Here is a 21,993-nt window from a genome sequence, read left to right as displayed (position 1 = left end):
CTATGACTCCATTGCCCATGATTACTTCAAACCCTTCAAACTCTTGCGTTTTCAACCTTCTTTTTGCTGCTAAGTGTTTACTAATGAAGTCATGTGAGGCTCCTGTGTCAACTAATGCAATTACTTTCTGTCCTTTGATAGTTCCTTTAAGTTTGAAGCATCTATTCTCACTCCCTTGGGTGATGACAGCCAAGGTACTTGGTTCATTGTTCTCAAATCTGGCCCTTTTATAAGGTCTTTCCTCGTCCCGTTTTTCTTCTGTGTTATTTATTTGTCCCTTTTTACATTCATGGCCTCTCCCCCATGGAGTCTTACATTTGAAACATAACCCTTTCTCCTTGAGTTCCTCTTTCTCCTTACATTGGTGATTCACACTCCAAGGTTTCTTGCAGAAGCGGCAAGGCCTCTCCCGACGGTCCTTCTGGAATCCCTCATTCCTATGTGGTGTTTTGGCTGAGGTACTCTTGGGAGCACTAAGTTCGACCATCCTAGTTTTTTTAATGGCCTCCACTAAATTTTGTGGTTCCAGGGGTTTTACAAAATTTCTAATAGAGTCTTTCAAGCCTTCTAAAAACATGTAGGTAAGCCTTCTCTGAGATAGGTCGGGGACCATTACTGACAAATTTTGGAATTGGTCTATATAGTCTTCAATGCTTCCTAATTGCTTAAGGTGTGTTAATTCTTGGAAGTACCACTCGAAGTCTTTCTGGTCGAACCGGCTGATGAGCTTTTGGGTAAATTCATTGTAGGTGGAGACATTTTTGTGTCCTAGGGTAATGAGACCGTTGTGCCACCAATTATGGGCTGCTCCTGTTAAATGTAGTATGGCAAATTTTATAGCATCTCCTTCGGTCATGGGACTGTATGAGAGGTATGTGTCTAGTTTTTGTACCCAAGCTTGGGCGATGTCTTTCCCTAACCCATCAAAGCATGGTAAGGACATTTTGTTGATTTTAGCTTTGAGGTCATTACCCATAGGCTTCCTTCTTCTACCCTCGTTAGCCTTGGATTCGCAGAAGTCTCTGAAGGAAACTACTCTTTGAACTTCCGGCTCCAATCTAGCATAAATTTGGGCAATTTCCTCTACCCCAAGTGTGGCTGGTTCCTCTTCCTCTCCCTCACGTTCCTCTCTAGGTAGAAATTCGGGAATTGTTTGTCTAGAACTTTGAGGAGATCATTCGTTATCGGCGTGATTAGAGTGTCTCTCTCCTAGGGTTTGTCATATCTCTATTGTTGTTGTTTGTACTTTGGATGATTAATTGGCTCATCCTTTCGAATTTCTCATTGGTTAGCTCCATGAAGGCCTGAAGTTGTTTGGCTAATTGATCGGCCATTGCTTTTGCGCCTTTCTTCCTCTGATACGTGATCATCAACTAAGAATCCCTCCCACAGGTTGGCAGGATCATGCTCTAATACCACTGTAATGTCCCTACTAGTTAGGAATCACTGTCCTGCAAAACAAATCGTTAGAATACAACATATACACCAATTTGTCACTAAATCATCTTGCAATTTAATTTTAAGATTACTTAATTAACATTAATCACAATTCTTATCTATAAAAAGGATACGATGCCATACAAAGTATGTCCCTAGGCGGCTGTGAGGCTCGCCTTCTTGGAACCACTCTTGGTCCCAAGCCATCCAGGAAAACGGAGGTGAATTCGATTCCTGTCTTGGATGTAATTTCTTACATCCAAGCCATCCAGGAACCAAGGTTTTAATTTGATTCTTGTCTTGGGTGTAATTTCTTACACCCAAGCCATCCAGAAAATCGAAGGTTAATTCAATCCCTGTCTTGAGTGTAATTTCTTACACCCAAGCCATCCAAGGCAGACCATAAGTTAATTCCTTGCCTTGTCCATTAGAGGGGACCGGCCAGATCCGTCTCTTCTTGGATGAACATGTCAACCAAGCCATTCATATATGCATATAGATCATCAGTATATATATATATATATATATATATATATATATATATATATATATATATATATATATATATATATATATATATATATATATATATATATATATATACTGCCAACCAGGGATTCGCGTATCCCTCCATTAGGCTTAAGGGAGTCCCCCCCCTATGGCCTTCATTATTTAATCATATTTATATTGCATTTGACAACTTAATTATTATTTCCATTTCTTAATTCACATTATTAACACATATTTTTAACCATACCTTAATATGTATTTGTTAACATATATTTAAATATGCCTAACTATCACATATTGTTATTAATTTCATTAATCAAATATGTTCATTCCCTAATGTGTTAAACTGTATATTGCATTCATTAACGAAGTAAATAATATTAACATGCTAATTACCTACGTTCTTGATATTCACATATTACTTATATTCATTATTAAAATAAAACAAATTGCATAGCATGCTGACCCTTATACTCCATTTACATATATTAACATATTATTAATGTTATTTAGATATTAACATTTATTTAGGTGAGAATTGTTACAGTACCACCTATCACATATCCATAGGCATGTCTCCTTTCAGAGCACTTTACGGGTATGATGCACTTTCATTCATGGATTTGACATTTGAGGATAGCAAAGTTCCCTGAGCTAAAGAGACAATTCAGAGTTATCAGGATATTCTCCATGCATTGAAGGAAAACATTCAACACGTGCAAAATCAATAGAAGATGCACGTAGATAGACATCATGTTGAAAGGTCTTTTGAGGTTGGTGATTTGGTTTTCCTATGCCTTCAACCATATAGACAGTCATCTCTAAAGAAAAGCGGTGCAGAAAAGTTGAAACCGTGTTTCTACGACCCCTATAGGATTCTTAGGAGAATAGGCGAAGTTGCATATGAGATAGAGCTTCCTGGAGGCAGTAAGATCCACAATGTATTCTATGTCTCCTGTTTGAAAAAAGCATTGGGAAAGCATATTGTGAAATCACCAGAGCTGCCACCCTTGGAGGACGAAGGAAATTTGGTACTAGTTCCTGAAGGTATTGCTGATTGGAGAGAAAGGCAGCTAAGAAAAATAGTGGTCCAGGAATATCTGATTAAATGGAAAGACCTACCTATTAAGGATGTAACTAGGGAAGGAGAGGAGATTCTTCAGCACCCAAATTTACAATTGCTGGAGGGCCAGCAATCTCGGGAAGGGAGGACTGTAATGTCCCTTCTCAACTGACAGGCCATAGGGAGTCAAGTTCTAGCCTGCAATATTCCCAAGGCTAGAATAAGTAAATAATAAAGGGAATAATTGAAATATTTCTGAATTAGGCCTAAAAAGCTATAGCAAGGAGCTGAAAATGTTTTAATTAATTGTTATGGCTTAAAGAGGGGGCCATATTTTAAAACAACGTTATGTTGTCTAGGTGGACATCAAGGTTGGGTCATTTAAAAATTATTAAGTTGCATTTTAGATAAAGTTGACCAAGTTAGAAGTTTCTAGTATAGAAGTGACTAGATACAATGTATCTGTGGCTGGCATACATAAAAAAGAGGTCAATGTTATTGAGGGATTCTATTCTTCAGCGATTGATATATGCTTGTATCTAATTGGAAGCTCTGCAAATTTTCTTCCACAAGACGAAAGCCCTGTGTTCAGGCCTGGACGTCACCCCAGACCAGCAATCTCTGCATAAGGCAGAAATCAGCTTCTCTGAGTAGCGATATCATTGGTTATTGATCATAGTGCATACATGGCGCCATAAAGATGTGAAGGTAGCGATGCTTAGGGTGTACTTAATCAGTATTATGAGCAGCTGCACGATTCGTAGAAATTCATAGGTAGTCACCCTGCTATTCAGTCCTATATCAATTCCTTGTGTTTGGCAATAATAATCTGTTTACAATATTGTAATCAGTACTGCTGTAATAGAATTATCAGTCTATATCATTCAAGAAGGGATAATTATATTGTCCATAGATCACAAATTCCCAGTTAGTTCATTATAGTGGTACCAAAGCAATTGTCTGAATTCAAATCACTAGTATCAATCTGTTATTCTTTAAAATTCCAAGTCAGATCATTACACATACTTAGACAAGTCATCTCATCCTGTATTCCCCAATGAACTGAGTAATGAGAATATATATAATAGAATTGTCTGTAGGACTGTATAAATCAGTCGAATTATCCTGAATAGGGTGAACAGGGAAGTGGAAGTTCTTTCTAAGGTTGTGTAATAACCACCATAGATTTTTTAACCAATTTTTTTTTTGCAATTTTCTCACAGTTGTACTAAGCAAGCATTTCATCAAACAGATTCCATATCTGCTTTTCTGAGATGTTTTCAACTTGTTTTGCCAAGATATTAGATTAATTAACAGAGAATGGAATTCTCGCATCAAATATTGTCAATATTTCATTTGAAAAACACTATTGAAATATTGGAAATCAGAAAACTTGTAATACAATGTTGTTCAGAATAACATGTTAAGAAATTTTAAACAAAAAATTCCAATGTTCAGAAAACTAATAGCTGACCTTATTATGCCCTACTGGCAGATCAAACAAATATTACAGCACCTCCTTACTTCCAGCAACATGTACAGCACCATGTATGCGTAATACTGGAGGCCTGATACTCCGTCCAGCAGTCTAATGAAGGGCATGACAGGTTTAGAAGAAGAAATGATTCCTTATATGTTACTTTGCTGAGTTCGTGGCCACACCACAAGCTATACCAAACTTCAAATACTCCTATTACTGCATTGAATGGTCTTCAAGAGCTTTCATGATCTCCTCGGATGATGCACCAGACTTTGGTTTTCATTGTGTTTGAGTTTCAACTACCTTTAGACTTTCACAAATCTTCAATTCCCTTTGTTGACTATGTATGGCAGCTTCTTTACCAGCCACGTTCATCCTTACAAGTCTGCAATGATTTGGAAGCATTTCTACCAGCTGTGTTCAATTACAGGGAGACTCAAATGCCTTCCCCAAAGCATCAATTTGTCCTTAGTCTCTTGAACTAACCTTACGGATCCCACAAATACAGCTGTGTTGAAACTTCTTAAAGATTTACCGCCTTCTTAATGCTTCAAACCATCTTTTAAGGTGGTATGACCTTCCTAAATAATATAGGAATGGTACGGCTGGGAACCACTCAGCAAATTAAACATTCTAATCTAATTTCTTTTCTTCAGCAACCAGTGCAAAAAAATTCTATGTTTTTTTCTCTTTTGTTCACACAGCACAAATACTGTAACTTGTATTTGCTTGCAAATCTCACAAATTACCCCAAAACTCCTTTCCTTAAAGCAAATACCCAAACCTGTTAAAATGATTAAACCTTCAGCACAAATCCATAACCTACAGATCTCCAGTACATGCGTGAAATTTGAGTGATTCCATCTGCAAATTGGCTAGGGCAGATCTCTCATTACCAAAACCAATTTCCCTTAGAGTTTCAATCCTAGAGAATGAGAAATTGAACATTAGCTCAAACTCTCAAAAAAAATTCATCAAAACACACAGCCAACAATGAATGAATGAGCCTCTTCAACATCTATTATAATCCTCTGTAGAATATTGTAGATATTATAATTTAAAATCACTTAAATAATAATCCTTTGCTCCATAAAGTAACTTAATTCTATTTTTCATAGTTTTCTGGCACTTTAGTCACTTAAAATTTGCCTTATTAAAAAATTAAAATAAGTTGTATTTTTATTTTGCGTTTTGGACATCTTAATGTTTAATTATTTAATTATTAAAGTATTTCCTGCACGTCAAGCCAAAGTTGCACAAAATACAAAAATAACCCAAAGGTGAATTCAGAATATGCCAACATACTCTGAAGCTCACTAGAGATCAATCTTAATAAAATTTTACACTTCCCAGAAATAGATTATGAATATCCCTCCAAGAAATTTGGAATGCCCATGAAATGTTGAAACTGCACCCAGAAAGCATCAACGGACTAATATTGATCCCCTAAACATGCCATTAACTGAAATCCATTCTGAAAAGGTTGGTGCTCTCCAAGAAAGTCGTACCTTTCAAAGATGTTGGAATAACCAAATATGGGGCCATTACAGGTTACGTTTCTCTAAAGTTAAGAATATTAATTGCATGTTTTCTTTCAACTTTCAAGAGATGCTCATAAAGAAAAAATGTGAGACTTCTTTGGATTGAACTACTAAGCTGAAGATTGTTGATATGTCAAGAATTGAATTTGTTTCCTACACTACCATTACGATTGTTGTGGATAGTAACAAGGTGCCATCTCCAAACTAAAGATTAAAAATACTTTTATGCATGCAATCATAGAAAGACAATGGATATGATTGTCCATTTTGACTTTAAGCATCAAAGGGTTAAATCCAGAGATAATGTATCACTTTGCCTGAGACTTCAGGTAGCTTTGAAGAGAGAATAGAGACCCTTTGACATAGAAAATGATGTGTTAGTTGGGAAATTATCGATCCATTACACAGATGTGATAAATGTAAAAAATCCATCTACTATAATAATGACCAAATTCAGAGATAATGTATCACTTTGCCTGAGACTTCAGGTAGCTTTGAAGAGAGAATAGAGACCCTTTGACATAGAAAATGATGTGTTAGTTGGGAAATTATCGATCCATTACACATGCGATAAATGTCAAAAATGGTCCAATAGTTTTAATATAAAGACCCAATTACATTTTTAGATTGGCAAGTAGACCTGCTTTCATCTTTGCTGATATTGTGTGAATGATTTCCTAGGCATCAACAACAGTGCCCAATAGGTTCTCTCCCTTTTCTGAAGCCTGATTTGGTTTCAAAGATAATTTCAAGTTTGTGGAATCCAAATTTCCATAGGTTTTGTTGCAACTTTTTATATTCTAACATAGTGAAATTGGCCTAAAATTCCATAGTATACGAATTTTCCCATTTTTTGCTATTAGATCCAAAGTTTTCATGTTTGGGCATTTCATATATGCTTCACTCTTTCCAATTAGTCAAATGGTCTTAAGCAATTGATTTAATTATGTCCAACAATTTCCCACCCCCTGATAACTTATCTTTTGCTAAGGAAGAATAGCCTCTGAATAATTTTTGTTTACCAATCCTTCTTGTCTTGTTCAATTCCTCCAGTACATATTAAATTATTAAGTTTGAGAACTATTAGAGCACCATAATTTAAGTCGAATCTCTGCCTATTAGTGTTATATGGGAGCATATCCCCTAGATCTAAGTGGCATCCCTAACATCTTGGGGACTTGGGGACTCGGACAGAACATAACCCTTTTTTTTTTAAGTTTTGGGGACAGTCACTTGTTTCTAGCAACTCCCTTGCATTCCCTGAATGTCCCAATGTCCCCTGGCTGCCCCTGAGACTCTAGTGAACCCCCAACATCAGATGCATAAAAAACAGCATAAAAATTTTAAAAACAATCTAAAACAAATAAAATCCTAAAAGAGGAGCCCACCAATAACCCCCAACTTACAACCCACTAAAACTTTTAAAAAATTAAAAACCATGAACATTATTGTTTTACATTCACCAAATAAGTAGGGAAAAGAGAGGAAGTAGAGAAATTTCTAAGAAATCAATCTGATATGACTGAATTCTGAGTTTGTACTTCCAGAATTTGGATCTACGTCCTTCCAGAATTTACTTAACTTTTTCTCAGACTAGCAATGACCAATTTGATCTCCTGAAGTAATCCAAAATATACTCTTCTAGTGGACATTTTTCTCTTAAGAACTGTGTGTTTATTCACTGATTAAAGACCCTTAGCATTGACATGAGATCAACCTTATATTGTGAATCTAAATTTAAAACAATCCAAGGCATGCTTGATGATCAGGTTGCCCCTGTAACATCAAAAGCTCATCAACAAATTCCCAGGGACAAAATTTGGTAGGCAATTTCATCTTCTGGAAAAAATCATTAGTCATTTTGAATGAAAAATTTCATTGAACAACAGTTCCTTTGTTATGCCATTTTGAAACTTTGACAAGATCATCCCTGGGAATTTGTAAACATTCTTTCACTACTGCATATCTGTAGGAGACTTGAGCAGGGCAAGCTGTTCAGAAAGAAGAGGCTATTGTCCCCTTCACAAATGGGAAGAAACAGAGATCTTTTAAGTCTAAGGATGGAAAGGATGTACCTGGTATTTTCTCTGATAGCTGGAGAATACAACGAAATCATAGTTCCTAACAAACAAAAAAGTTAGTCTAAAAAGTGGGCTGAACCACAAGCTGATTAACAATAAGTTGTGTAATAGTTCATTCAGTCATTAGACCATGTAGAGATACCAAAACTATAGTTCAAATATTATGACTCGCCTTGGACATGGCAAATCAAAATTTGAGCTCAAACTTGGGACTTACAAAAAAGAAATAGCCAAAAAATAAGAAACATGATTAAAAAGAATTAAAGAAAAACCTAACTCCTTTAGAGAACACATAAGTTCTAAACAGATCTGTTATCATGATTCAAAGATTACATAAGGCATATGACCCTAAAATCAATGAATGACATAGTTCCATGGAGTCTCCAACTAAGGGGACTAAGGCCTTGCATCTGGGAGCAACAAGGAGGGATTCCAACCAAATTTCCACTCTTTCGATCCCTAATCTCAGCGTGCTGTGTCACATGGATGCAAAAGACATTTTATGTTGAAAAATATAAGAGCATGAAATCTCAAAAATGAACTGAAAAAATGAAAATTGCAAGGAGGTTTTGTGTTCTGATGACAGGCATGTTCACACCCGAAACTCATGAGTCGCCCTGAAAAGCTCAATCATGTCTCTATCAAAGACTCATGGAGTACTCAGCCCTGACTTACAGAATGAGTTGCATTGCATTGATGCAGCAAGCAAGAAAATCTCAACGGTCATGCCAAGTCATCCAAGTACTTGACGAGTTTTCAAAAATAGGCCAGAACAATGCCATACAACTTTGCATTATTAAATTTTATTTGCCTTGAATACTAGGGACCGATACTAATGACATCGAATAGTCGTTGTTCCCTTCTCTTCCTATAATGTTATTCACTGTCCTCAAAAGTGCATTGAAATTGAACTTGAACCACAAGGAGACCAGTGACCAGTTTTATAATGGTAAGATCAATGAGTCATCTGACCATGTAAAAATACCAAAACAAGACAATATAACTTATAATTATTAAATTTTATTTGCTTTGGATACTCGGAATTGATACTATTTGCTTGGTTTAGTCACCATTACCCTCATTCTTATAATGTTATGCACAGTCCTGAAATTAATTCAGAATTTATCAGCTCTTTTAGTTTCTTATTTGAGTTCTTTATTTTGGTATCCATCGAAATTGTGATCCGCACTTGTGTTTGAAAACCGTAAATCAATTATGATCTAACCAATCTTCATCGAACAACAATAGATATATCATTTATTTCCAGGCAAGCTTTTAAACAAAGTATGCATAGAAAAAAACAATAATAGAAGAAATGTTTCCTGCTAAACTATTACAGAGCTTCATTAATGGAGAGCAAACACACCATCCATGAGCATCCGACATAGTTCTGCTGCTTCTGCTTCTTCATCTTCAATTTCTTCTTCTGCCTGTGCCTGAGAGGTTCTCCTCCTTACACCATATCCTCTAGCAATCTCTCTTTTATCCTTTTTAGCTGAAGAGTCACCAACTTCCCCATCCTCACCTTCCTCTGCATCCAATAAATTCTCCAGATCTCCAGCAAAGGAGTCTAAATCACTGTTTGCATCAACATCACTTTCAACATCCTCATTCTCAGCAGCTGACAGACTCTGAAATTGGCGATCCCAAATTTCTTGGCACTTTTCACGTGCTTGTTGCTGAAGCTGAAGAAATGACATGCGTTGTCCCCGTGCAAACTTGTTCAATGTTGTTGCATCAACTTTCACCCCTGAAGCAGCCTGTTCACTTGAAAGTTTTCTAACCATAGCAATGCGATGCCACCTAGTCATTTTGTCAATCTGATCCTCATCAACATTAAACTTGAGCAGAACCTGCAAATTTTAAGGTATCCATTCCATAAGTACAGAGAGTCCATAATCAACAGAGTTAATCTTATAGCAAGCATATAAAATAAACACTAAAAACGAAAACATAATTTCAAGATAAGACAGCCATACAATAAAAAAAATTAAAAAAAATTACAAGATATATGAAAACAATATAATGAACAGATACTAATGTATACAGAAAAAGACTGACTGCATTAACAGATCTCAGAGAATTACAAAAATACTAAAACTTGCTTATAGAAGACACCAAATAGAATGATGCACTGATATTGAAAACAATTACCATTTCTCAAAATCATATTACCATTCTCTTACAATCAAAATAATTTGAAAGGTGAACTACTAGTTTTGCATCCTATTAGCACTTGTGGTCATTATTGAAGAGAAACCAAATAAAGTATAAGTGGTCATCAGAAGAAGCCAACACATTCTTACATTATTCTTCACCTTTGCCCCCTATAACTTAAAGGCTTCTACTTGACAACTCTGTCATATGCCAAAAGTAATTTAAGTTCACAGGGATAACCCACATAAATGTTAATAAGTAGATGCATAATCATCTGTACTCACACGAATCAAGTGTCCATCCTTGATCCACATATTTTCAAAATGTATAACATCTTAACACAATTCCACTCAATTGTAATTGGCCTACCTTATCTTGTAGAATTCACTTTCAGAGCAAATATGGAGTCATCAAAACACATAATTTGCTTACTCTATAATTTTGCACCAACCTCAAATACATCTTAAATTTTGTTTCATTATAATGATATTTCTGAACAAATTTGATAAACTAATAAACATACACATTACCTCACGAGCTGCATCCATGCTAAGTCTTCTGAGATCAGCATCAGTACCAGTAACAGCAGAACCACCACGTGCAGCAGCTGCCTTTTTCTTAACCAAAGCACTTGATACCGGTGGCTTTGGTGCAACACGGATATAGCTAAAGCCAAGGCCCCGACCTGAGGGATCTCCGCTTCCTGTAATTTCTAAACGTTCAATACATTCACGACCCTGAGACATGAAAAACAGTGATTTAATTGAGGAATAGAACCATCATTTCCATTGACTCTTATCTTGACGTTGAAACAATAACAAGTACTACACAAATGATAATTCCATTCAAAAGAAAATGAAAAAAAGAGCACCTCAAAACCATTGGATTGCTTGCAATAGTGATAATAGTATTATGGACACATCATTACTAACCCAGGTCAATCTTGACACTGATATATCAGAGAACTAATTCACTGGACATGTAAACATATATCATTGTTTGCTTCTGGTTACTAAAATGTGATATTATCAATGTTTTGAAAGAAAAATATGTAAATTTTCTGCAAGGAGCAAAACCTGACTTCAAAATATTTCCACCTCTTCTCCATACTCCATAGGAGGTGAAATACACAATTCTAGGACGGGAGTTTTAAAGAGAACTAAACTCATGAAAGAAATAGTGAAGATAATACTATGTTAAACATGATTGTTGCTGGATTTTTACCGCAATAATTTTTACCATCTGTTAAAATCCAGAAACAGTCATATTTAATACAATGTCTTTGATAATATAATGTTTCAAGAATATTGTTGCTGATTGTACATGCTCATCTCTACTCTATACTCCGTAAAGTGTGTCTCACTCAAGTCCAAACTAGGGGATTATTTTATGAGAATCAAACTGGTTGAAACAAAAACAGAAATAATAAAAAATTATGTCAATAAAGTCTCATTATTTATTGAATATAAAAATATATGAATAGTTTCGAACTTTCAGGTCACTTTTATATGTTTCCAGCGGAATGTCATAGAAGAAATTTCCTACTAATTTTAACATGCCTGCCTATCATCTTGGCTACTTCTAATAAGAACCATATATCCTTTTTATGTTTCACCATAGCACAGAAACTTCAGAAAATCCTACCTTGTTAGAGTTTAGGTGACCTAGAACTTTGCAGTGCACTCAGCCATTTTAAATATACTGTCGGTAGAAATATAAATTATGAAAATAGACAACTAAAAATAAAATTTGAAAACTACTTTTTTAGTACACCTTAAATGTTAAATATAACGTCAAATTACAGAGTTAACTAGATTGTAATCACAACATTGTCACACAAGTGGATTGTAGCCTCTTAATTCTTTTAGAAATTGGAGCTTAATTTGAGCTACCTTTAACAATTGTAACTCACTGTACTTTTGAATGCCATGAATCTAATTTTGTCAATTCAAGTACATTAATAAAATTTCTCTCTTTTTTTCATACATTAGTTGACGTATAATTCAAAGTATTCTATTATATTTGAGCATCAATTCCTACGAGAACAAACTAGAAGAGGTTTCATTACTGTTATCACCAAGTGAATTAAGCCCTGGTCTTTCAAAAGGACCAATTCCTAAGCTTGCAATGCAATATTTTACCACTTGAAGTTATGCTTGGTAAAAGGGAATACATATTAAATGAATAATGATGTAGCCAAAGGGAATACATATTAAAGGGAATACATAAAATTCTATGAATCACAGAGAAAGATAACATCACATACAGATTATCAACTTAAATCAAACTGTTGAGCAGGAATCTGGAAGGCCCAGAAAGTGTGGTAAAGGATGCAATAAATTTCCCACTAAACATACAGAGAGCAGAGGCAAAGTGAATATCATAGCCAAAGGAGTGAGAATGCATTCTTCAAATTACAAATTGATCTATCCTTAACCAACTTGCATTAGGTCGATGCTCTCACCTTATAGCCTATACTACCTGTTATGTTACAAACATACACACCCCATTGCAAATGGGTACTGTTGTCATTTTATGACAACATTGGTCCATCAGTAAGAACCGAACAGAGAAAGGTTTCATGGACCAACACTGCCCCAGTTGATCAAAGACAAGGCCAATGGACACCCAAGTTTCCCAAGTCTTCCAAACCCCAGAAACCCAAGTTTCCAACTTGCAACAGTTCCAAATGGTGTGATCAACACTCAAAGCTCTTAATGCTCCACCAACTCTTTCTACTTGTACACTTTCATTTGTGGAGCTACAAGGGTGCATTTAATGTTTTTGTAGGATTGCCATCAAGTGGAATTCAAAGCCATGCTACTTTATGGTTACTTGATGGCCTTCATGTCAGGCCGGCATGCTTTGAGTTTGGAATGTCAGACAATCCACCTTCTGGAAGTACTTTTCTTCTTGGGATTGCCTTGTCAAGGTATGGTTAGGTTGCTTGCATGTACACCATGGCAAGTTTGTGCACTTCCCTGCCTTCTCTTACTGACATTCCTCTGTGCACACTAAGGTCAAGGTTTCCTCTCCTTGATCATTGGTCTCTTCTTTGAAACCAGTTTGCTATATAAAGGTTGTTAAGCCTCACTGTAAAGGGCTTGAGCTATTCTTTGCTCTTTCACTTCTCTTGAAGACTTGTATATTTCTTGCATTTCTACAACTGTAAGTTTGGCCATTGGCCTTATAATGAATTGAAATCATCTTTCTTGCCTCACTTCAACATATGCATATTGTGTATGTGTTCTTACCTTCACTGCAAGTGTATGTTTGTGGCTTTCTCTCACATATATGTTGTGTTCCCTATTTCTTGGTGTGACTTGTGGGAAACCTTCTCCCCTCTTGACATTCAACAAGTTCTAACCTCCATATATGCATCGAGGTCTTCATGCAGCTAAAGTTCATGCATCTCTAGGGTATTTCAATTGATTCTTTGTGTCATTTCTGGGTGGGGCGAGAAACATCTCTTATTTCGGTGCATCAAATCCTTTCATTTTAACATTTCCTTCTTCCATTTTCCTCTACAAGCTGTTAGGATAGGTTTAGAAGTAGAATTTAGAGTGTTGAGTTGGTTAAACACAAGCACTTGGATTGAGAAGGAAGTCGGCCTTCTCCAGCGATTCAACCCCCTTGTGCAAGGTCCCACGCTTTGGGGTTGTTTCCATGTTTCACAAGGTTGTTAAGTTGATAGCTCAACAAGGGTGCAAACTTTTGTGGCAATACGCACCCCACTTTTTGCTTCGCTTATGTGCCTTAGTTAGGTCATCTTCAAGATTGGCAAGGAATGTAGTTGTTAGCCTTTTCTAGGGAGAGGAGGTATGTTTTGTTCATGTCAAGATTGAGGAATGTTGCTAAGTTGCTAATATGACGATGTGGTCATGTGTTGTCAAAAGATGTCAATGTGTCAAGTTGCTAAGAGTGCACAATGTCATCAAGGGTTGAGGATTCAATAAGGAGTGGTAAGTTGCTTGGAGTTTCGTCAGGAACTGCAAGCACATCACCTAAGGTCATGAGTTGCACGATCATATTGTGTAGGACCTAGGTAAGAAAAAAGTCAAAATTTGCCCAAGTAAGTGATTAACCACCTCCTGGGATGTACAATTTTGTGAAAGGTTAAGGGGGTAAGTTGTGCATTGGTGTCAAGCCCTACCTCATGTTGCCATTTATAAATTGACTAAGTGTTCAGACAAGGGGGTTATTTCATGTATAAATTAGTGCAGTTGAGGGCTAGATTTGTGCCCATGACGGGGAGACATCATGAAAAATTCTCTAAGTGAAGGACAACCCCCTTTGAACGTGTATACATTTGTGCATTCCAACCCACTAATTCTGCCATTGTATGCTAAGCCTTTCTATGTGCTCAACAAGAATCGTGTGCATACATTCACCTAAAAGCCTGTTGTGATGTATTCACACATCGCCCCATTGCAAATGGGGACCCCTGCTTTTTGCTTTCTACGGTTTGTTTTCTAGGTCTTTTAGGGTTTTGTCTATTAGCCTTTGCATGATGAGTGCTATCAGGGGGATCGTTGGATAGCAGGCTCTGCTTGAGCTAGGATGAGTCAGTGGATGATCCAAGTTAGGGTTTCTCTCAAGGTCTTCCTTAGGCTTGGTTTTGTTGGTTGTGTCTTGTTTGAGTTCGAGGAAGTCAATGAGTGGTTGAGAAATTTGGATAGAACATGGAAGGAAATCTGTCTAGGATCATGTCCAAGGCAACGTCAAATAAGTTTGAAGGAAAATCAAGCCTAGAACATGATTTTCGCTCCTGACCCTTCCAAAGGGTCCAGGGCGAAATTCATGTAAAACCCTATTTTTCACTAAATTCTTGGGCTAAATGTCGACCTAAAGGGTAGATTTGCAGGATCAAGATCCCTAGCAAAGTGCGTCCAAGGCATGAAAAGGAGGAAGCAAGTGAAAGATTAGCTCAAATTGAGAATTTCGCTCCTGACCCTTCCAAAGGGTCCAGAGCGAAATTCACCTTTTCTTCTATTTTGCTCTTTCATATGGCCAAGTTTTGGATTTTGAGGCATAGTTGAGAAGGTTTGGATGCATGTTTGCCTTGGAGAGAAGGTTTAAGACTACAAAATGATGGAAATTAGCCTAAATCAAGATTTTTGCTCCTGACCCTTCCAAAGGGTCCAGAGCGAAATTCTTGAAAACACTCATTTTTCCTTTAGCCAAAGTCAGGACCAAGGTGGAAATGAAAGGAAAGTAGTCTATGTTTGCCTCCCAAGGAAGATTAGAGTTTGAAAAATCAAGAATCAAGGTCAAAGCATGATTTTCGCTCCTGACCCTTCCAAAGGGTCCAGAGCGAAAATCTTCTTAGACCTCATTCCCTTCCTTGTTTGACCAAATTTTGATTTGCAAGGTATCTTAAAAGGAAGAATGGACATGTTTGGCCTTTGGAAATGTTTGAAAGCATTGAAAAATGAAGGATTTTAGCCAAGAAGGTGAATTTCGCTCCTGAGCCTTCCAAAAGGTCCAGAGCGAAATTCCTTACACACCTATTTTTTTGACCTTGCTTAGACCACTAACCTTGTCCCTTGGGTGAAGAATGATGTTTAGTTACCTTCTAGAAAGGATTGGAGTTGAAAAGATGGAGGATCAAGTCAAGAATGAGAAATTCGCTCCTGACCCTTCCAAAGGGCCCAGAGCGAATTTTCTCAAAACCACTTTTTTTCCCAATATTGTGCCAATGCAATTGCAGACTAAAGTGAATTGAGGTGAAAGAGATCCTTAGGAATGACTTCAAGTGCTAGGAAATCATTGAAAGTGAAGGAATTGAGCCAAACAGTGAATTTCGCTCCTAACCCTTCCGAAATTCCTAAGATCCCTTATTTTCCTAGCAAAATCAAGTCAAACTTGGGTTTCTATAACTTGGATGAGTGAGGAGAAGTGTTTTCCTGCCCCTTTGAAGTTGGTTAAGGTTGAAAGATGGAGGAATAAGCCTAAAACAAGATTTTCGCTCCTGACCCTTCCAAAGGGTCAAGAGAGAAAATCCTAAAATCCACCTATTCCTTTCAAATTTGTGCCAAGCCATGCCTAGACCAAGGTGAGGAATGCCCTTGAGATTGCCCTTGAATTGATTGTTGTCTCCAAAAATGATGATTTTGGGCTAGAGGAAGAAATTCACTCCTGACCCTTCCAAAGGGTCCAAGGCGAAATTCATTATGGGTCTTGTCCCTGGCCATGATTCTAGCGAAATTCTCTCTTCTAGTCATTTTGAGCTCAAAACAAGAAATTCGCTCCTGACCCTTACAAAGGGTCTAGAGCAAAAAACACTAAAACCATCCTTTTCTCCAAATTTTGAATAAAGTCAGGCCTAGACTAGGGTAAGAGAAGCTATTTGGAATGCCTTGGAAAGATTCTTGATCGTTAAAAATGCAAATTTTGAGCTAAAATTAGAATTTCGCTCCTGACCCTTCCAAAGGGTCCAGGGCGAAATTCTTATAGGGCCTATCCCTGGGGAGAATCTTGGGCAAACTTCATTTGATGTCTTCTTGTTGATGATTTAAGGTGGAAAATGCTATGTTGAAATGAATTTGTTATATGACCTTAATCATCTTTTGGTTTGTTTTGCAAATGAAAGAAGACCAGGGCAGGGACAACCTCCTCTAGTCCAGCATCATCAGGGACAACCTCTTCCAGTCCAGCATCATCACGGACGACCTCTTCCAGTCCATCATTTCAAGGAAAGGTACACCATCCATCCTGCACATCAAAGACAAAGGAGATTAAAGCAAGGGTCCATTGAGGAAGCAGATAGTTTCAAAAGAGTTAATTAAAATTATCTTCTCAGCATCATCAAATTGAATATCTACCAAGTTACAAGTGTCAAACAAGGTGGCGTCCCAGTCATCATTCCCCCAATTGGATTGATCCACCTCAACGTGTCCAGATTCAATGTACCTGACTCATCAAAGATGACACAAACTTCGATGTACCTACCCTGAATATCCATTGGTCAAATATTCCAGAGAAGACGTGTCCAAATAATGCAATTATTTCATTGGCTAGAATTGAGTTTGTTGTGACAAACCCTAATTAGGGTTTTCATTGTAAAATCTCGGCCATTGATCTCAAATTGATCGGAGCCATTGAATTGTAGTGAGAGTATTATAAAAGGCTCAAGCTCTTCATTTTGTAAAGGTTAATAGTTGTTGGTTAATAGAGAATAGATAGTAGTGAATAGTCAGAGAGTAGGAAATAGTTAGAGTAGAATAGAAAGAGAAGGCAAAGATTGTTGCCAAGATGTTGTTGTAAAGGACTTGTAAACTTCATTGAAGAAATGGTGAATTCTATGGGTCGATTCAACAATTTGCATGGTCTCTATACTCCTCAAATTTGATTTCATGTTATTAGATGAGTGGAAGAAATGTGTATGATCGATGATGAAATTTGTATATCCATACTACTAGCAGTTTGTTGATTGCAGACTTGCCTTGTGTAGTCAACTAGAATCATTCAGCTTAAGCTTAACTTCAATTGTCGCTTCTTCATTGATATGCATCAGCCTGATGGTGTCCATGCTTGTAGCGGTGATCTAAACATCTTAAAGTTTTCCTCAAAAGATCGCACTAACCTTGTGGAGATGGTCCTGGGATGTCAAAACAAGACAGTTAGGATTTCATCAAAGGTCATTCATTGCTCCTACATTCTTAGTGTTAGAATTAGATCTTTCCTTCACCCCTTCTCCTTTTTCCTTTTTTTCAAAATCTAGGACCAGTGAAATCTCACGTTCCAGCAATATCCAAAGCAAATCAGACGTTCAGGTCGTCGAATGTAAGTCCCCTTGTGATTCCAGCAAAATCGCATCGTATCACAAAGAGCTTATCCACATGTAGAGAACCTACATACAAGAACCTTGGAGTTACTATGACTGATCCTTCAGCGAGATCTTCAGCAGTCGAGAACTTTGTTCAAGAGGATAAGATACCTTGGTATTTTATTCTGTGTTTGCATGTGCATAAAAAACAAATCAACAAAGCCCCACACAAGACCACCATATGTGCCCCTCACCAAACTTGTGCAAGCATCATCCTAGAGTGTGCTCAACACTCTAGGCTTTGACTTTCACATTTGTGCATGCATGCACTTATTTGCGCTCATACTCTTTCTTTGTCCAAAATAACAAGTCAATGCCTTCACATTTATGCAAGCATCATAGTAAAATCTGTTCCACCTATCTTTTATGCAGGCCACCCCTCGAAACCCGCTATGCAAGCAAAGGGTCTAAATGCACTCAAGGGAAGAGGGGAAAGGTGAAATTTTCTAAGGCAAGAAGTTTGTGCAACCATTCCTACCTAGAGCACTCCAAGACAATTTATGTATCCTAACCCCAAGAACCCACTCTTTTAGTCTTGTGCAAGGTTGCCTCTTATATGCGCTCAAACCTTTGATTAATGTTCACAAGCCATCAAATCCCGCCCCTATCAAATTTATGCAAGACAGCACCCCAAATGTGCTTGGCATCACAATCTATGCACTTCCCCCCTTGTTATGCACTCATCCAATCTGATCTTATACAAGATGCATATCTTTTTGCACCTAAAGGTAAGGAGGTAAATCCATGATAATTAGTGTAGACTAACTCTTATATGCCGACTTCATCCTTCATTGTGCAAAGTTGCACCTTGAATGCGCTCAGGCCAAGAGGGCAAACAAATCTATCAAATGCACTCAGCACAATGTCTATGCAAGCAAGCCCTCAAAACCCACTCATCATGTGAGCACATTTACACCTTAAGCTCACCCTTGGTTTTGTGCAAGTGTGCTCTTGATATGCGCTGCACCTTTTTTGTGCAAACTGCAAACACTTGCTTGAAACCCGCCACATACAATTTATGCAAGCAAGAACACATATCCCACTCTGCCCTTTTGTGAAAGGGTATCTTTAAAATGCACTCACACTACATATAAATCACAGCATATAACCTCAGGGATCTTCACGTAGCATATAAGTGCGGAGATCTTTATGTACAGCCAACTAGAATTCGCTCAGATGTATTTTATGTATATAGCTATTATCTACGCACTGCTTTGTATATATATTACAGGAAATATATATATCGCACACACAGAATGTAATATTCTCACATAGCATATATATGTTGCAGCCTTTTTCCAAACACGTGGCAGATCAAATCACTTAGATCGCCACCTATCCTTTTTAATCTTTTTCCTTTACTAAGGCTCATGACTAGGAGATAAAATACCCAATAGTAGATGTGGACTGACATGTCCCAATCGGGGAGTCATTAGAAAAGAGTGTGATTAGTTATGTAAAGACACCTGATACATAATGCATTCGATGAATATTAGTTATTCAATAACAAAAGCAAATGGATAATAACAAAACATAATGATTAGAGAAGAGATGAGATCACTGACAGCAATCATAAAATAATTAAAAAATAAGGATTGTGACAGCGATCAGGAGAAAGATATCTCCTGTCGCTATAAAATCAACACTCCCTCTTATCTAGGGAGATATCTTTCCATATATACATGTCATGGAGTCTCTCAACACGACATCCACAATGGCTACTCCCATTTGTGGAGAAGAGGTCATCATGGAGTCACTCAACGTGATGTCCACCATGGTTACTCCCATGAGTGGAAAGGAATATGTGCACAAGTGCCCATCACGGAGTCACTCAACGTGATGTCGTCATGGAGTCACTCAACATGACATCCACCATGGCTACTCCCAGAGGGTGGATAAACACAAGTAAAATAATCATCACAGAGTCTCTCAATGTGATGTTGTCATGGAGTCACTCAACATGACATCCACCATGGCTACTCCCCGAGGGTGGATAGAACCACATCTTTGTCTCAGAGATGGACAAGGACTTTCACTTAAAATTTCTTTGCCACAAAGAAAGATGCATTATGGCAAATTACAAAAGATCACTGGTACTGAGACTCCCTCTTAGCAAGGGCTTCATTCTCCACAACTCCAAGCTTGTCTTGAAAATGCACAAACTTCACTCTAGAGAGAGACTTGGTGAAAATGTCAACCATTTGTTCATCAATGCAAATATATCTCAACTGAATAGCTTTCCTTAATACCATATCTCTGATGTAATGGTATTTGATCTCAACATGTTTTGTTCTATCATGGAGCACTGGATTGACAAATAGCTTTGCACAGCTTTTATTGTCACAAAGAATAACAGTTGGCTTTAATGATTGTCCAAAGAATCCTGCAAGGAGCTTTCGAAGCCACACTGCTTCTCGAGTTGCTACACATGCTGCAATATATTTTGCCTCTGTTGTACTTAATGCCACTGAGGATTACTTCCTACTGCACCAAGAAATCATTGCAGACCCCAAGTTGAAGCAACATCCAGAGGTGCTCTTTCTGTCAACTACACTCCCGGCCCAATCAAAATCAAAGTAGCCTTGTAGCTTTAGATCTATACTGGAAGAATATTTCAACCCATATCCAATTGTCCCACATAAGTATCTTAGGATATGCTTACCTGCAACTAGATGAATTTGCCTTGGTTCACACATGAACTGACTGAGGTCACTCAATGCATAGCAAATGTCTGGTCTAGTATTGACCAAATACATCAATGATCCAATCAATTGCCTGTACATGGTGGGATCTACCAGATTTGAACTAGCTACAGACTCACTCAATTTCTTCAAATTTGTTTCCATTGGTGTAGACATAGACTTGCAATCTAACATTCCAAATCTCTTCAAGATATCTATGGTGTATTTTCCTTGACTTAGAATAATCTCATTGGGTCTCTGCCACACCTCTAATCCCAGAAAGTAATGCATAAGACCTAAATCCTTCATCTCAAATTCAAAAGCTAACTCCTTGCATTTGACAATGAGGTGATCTTCACCAGTAAGAAACAAAAAATCAACATAAAGAACCAATATTAGAGTCTCACCATTAATTACCTTGAAGTAGAGATTTAAATCTACATCATTCTTGGAGAACCCCAAACTCATCAAGTATCGATCAATCCTTTCATACCAAGCATGAGGTGCCTGTTTAAGGCCATTCTGGTTGTTCAGTGTACACTTCTTCTTCAATTACACCATTAAGGAATGTTGCATTTACGTCCATTTGATGTAGCTTCCATCTATTGATGTTGTAGATAGGTTGGATTCCTTCTAGGGCCGACCGAGCACTTTTGGGTGGCTAATTGGCCTGTCGACCTTAACCACATTACTATGCAAGATTCAATGTGTAACTTGTAATTGGGTCTGGCCCTAAATGGGCAATATTATTTGAGAATTAAGCTCAGCCCTAAATAAGCGATGTAACATATGTAAGTAACTTGTGGATGTGATAGGGCTGACCCTATAATACGTAACTTGTAATTGTTATGGGTCAAACCCTATATTGGGTGCCAACTTTAGATGCCTCATGAATTAAATTGTGGCCGACCTAACGCAAATCTAAGCGGTCAAGTTGCATACATATATCAAGTCATTCATGCTCCAAATGATAATCATCATATTAGCAAATTATCCATTCACAGTCAGCAAATTTACCTCTGCTTATGGTCAGCGATTTACTCCAGCGAATCATCTCCCTTGTGCAGCGAATCATATTACTGAGGCAGCGATTCATCTCCCTGGTCTGTGATCCAAATTTAGAGGCAACGCATCACACTTCTGATAAGCGAATAATCCTCTGGATCAGTGCATGGTTTGTTGTGCATTGAGTCATAGCAAATATGTTGTTATGCC

General features: G+C 37.5%; 1 protein-coding gene across 14 annotated transcripts in view; it reads right to left on the bottom strand.

Annotated features, from left to right (window-relative positions):
- Positions 1-21,993, bottom strand: part of LOC131028772 (transcription initiation factor TFIID subunit 1) — a 139,540-nt gene that overhangs the window by 48,455 nt on the left and 69,092 nt on the right. For all 14 annotated transcript variants that reach the window (XM_059221710.1, XM_057959111.2, XM_057959113.2 and 11 more), the window contains 2 exons: positions 10,800-11,006; positions 9,479-9,965 (listed from right to left, as the gene is read on the bottom strand). In XM_059221710.1, the coding sequence (XP_059077693.1) occupies positions 9,479-9,965; positions 10,800-11,006 (694 nt within the window). The remainder of the gene's footprint in view (positions 1-9,478; positions 9,966-10,799; positions 11,007-21,993) is intronic.

Source organism: Cryptomeria japonica, chromosome 5, assembly GCF_030272615.1.
Source record: "Cryptomeria japonica chromosome 5, Sugi_1.0, whole genome shotgun sequence".
Taxonomy (NCBI): domain Eukaryota; kingdom Viridiplantae; phylum Streptophyta; class Pinopsida; order Cupressales; family Cupressaceae; genus Cryptomeria; species Cryptomeria japonica.
The sequence above is the reverse complement of the archived record's forward strand: the minus strand, read 5'-3'. Positions and strand labels throughout refer to the sequence as shown.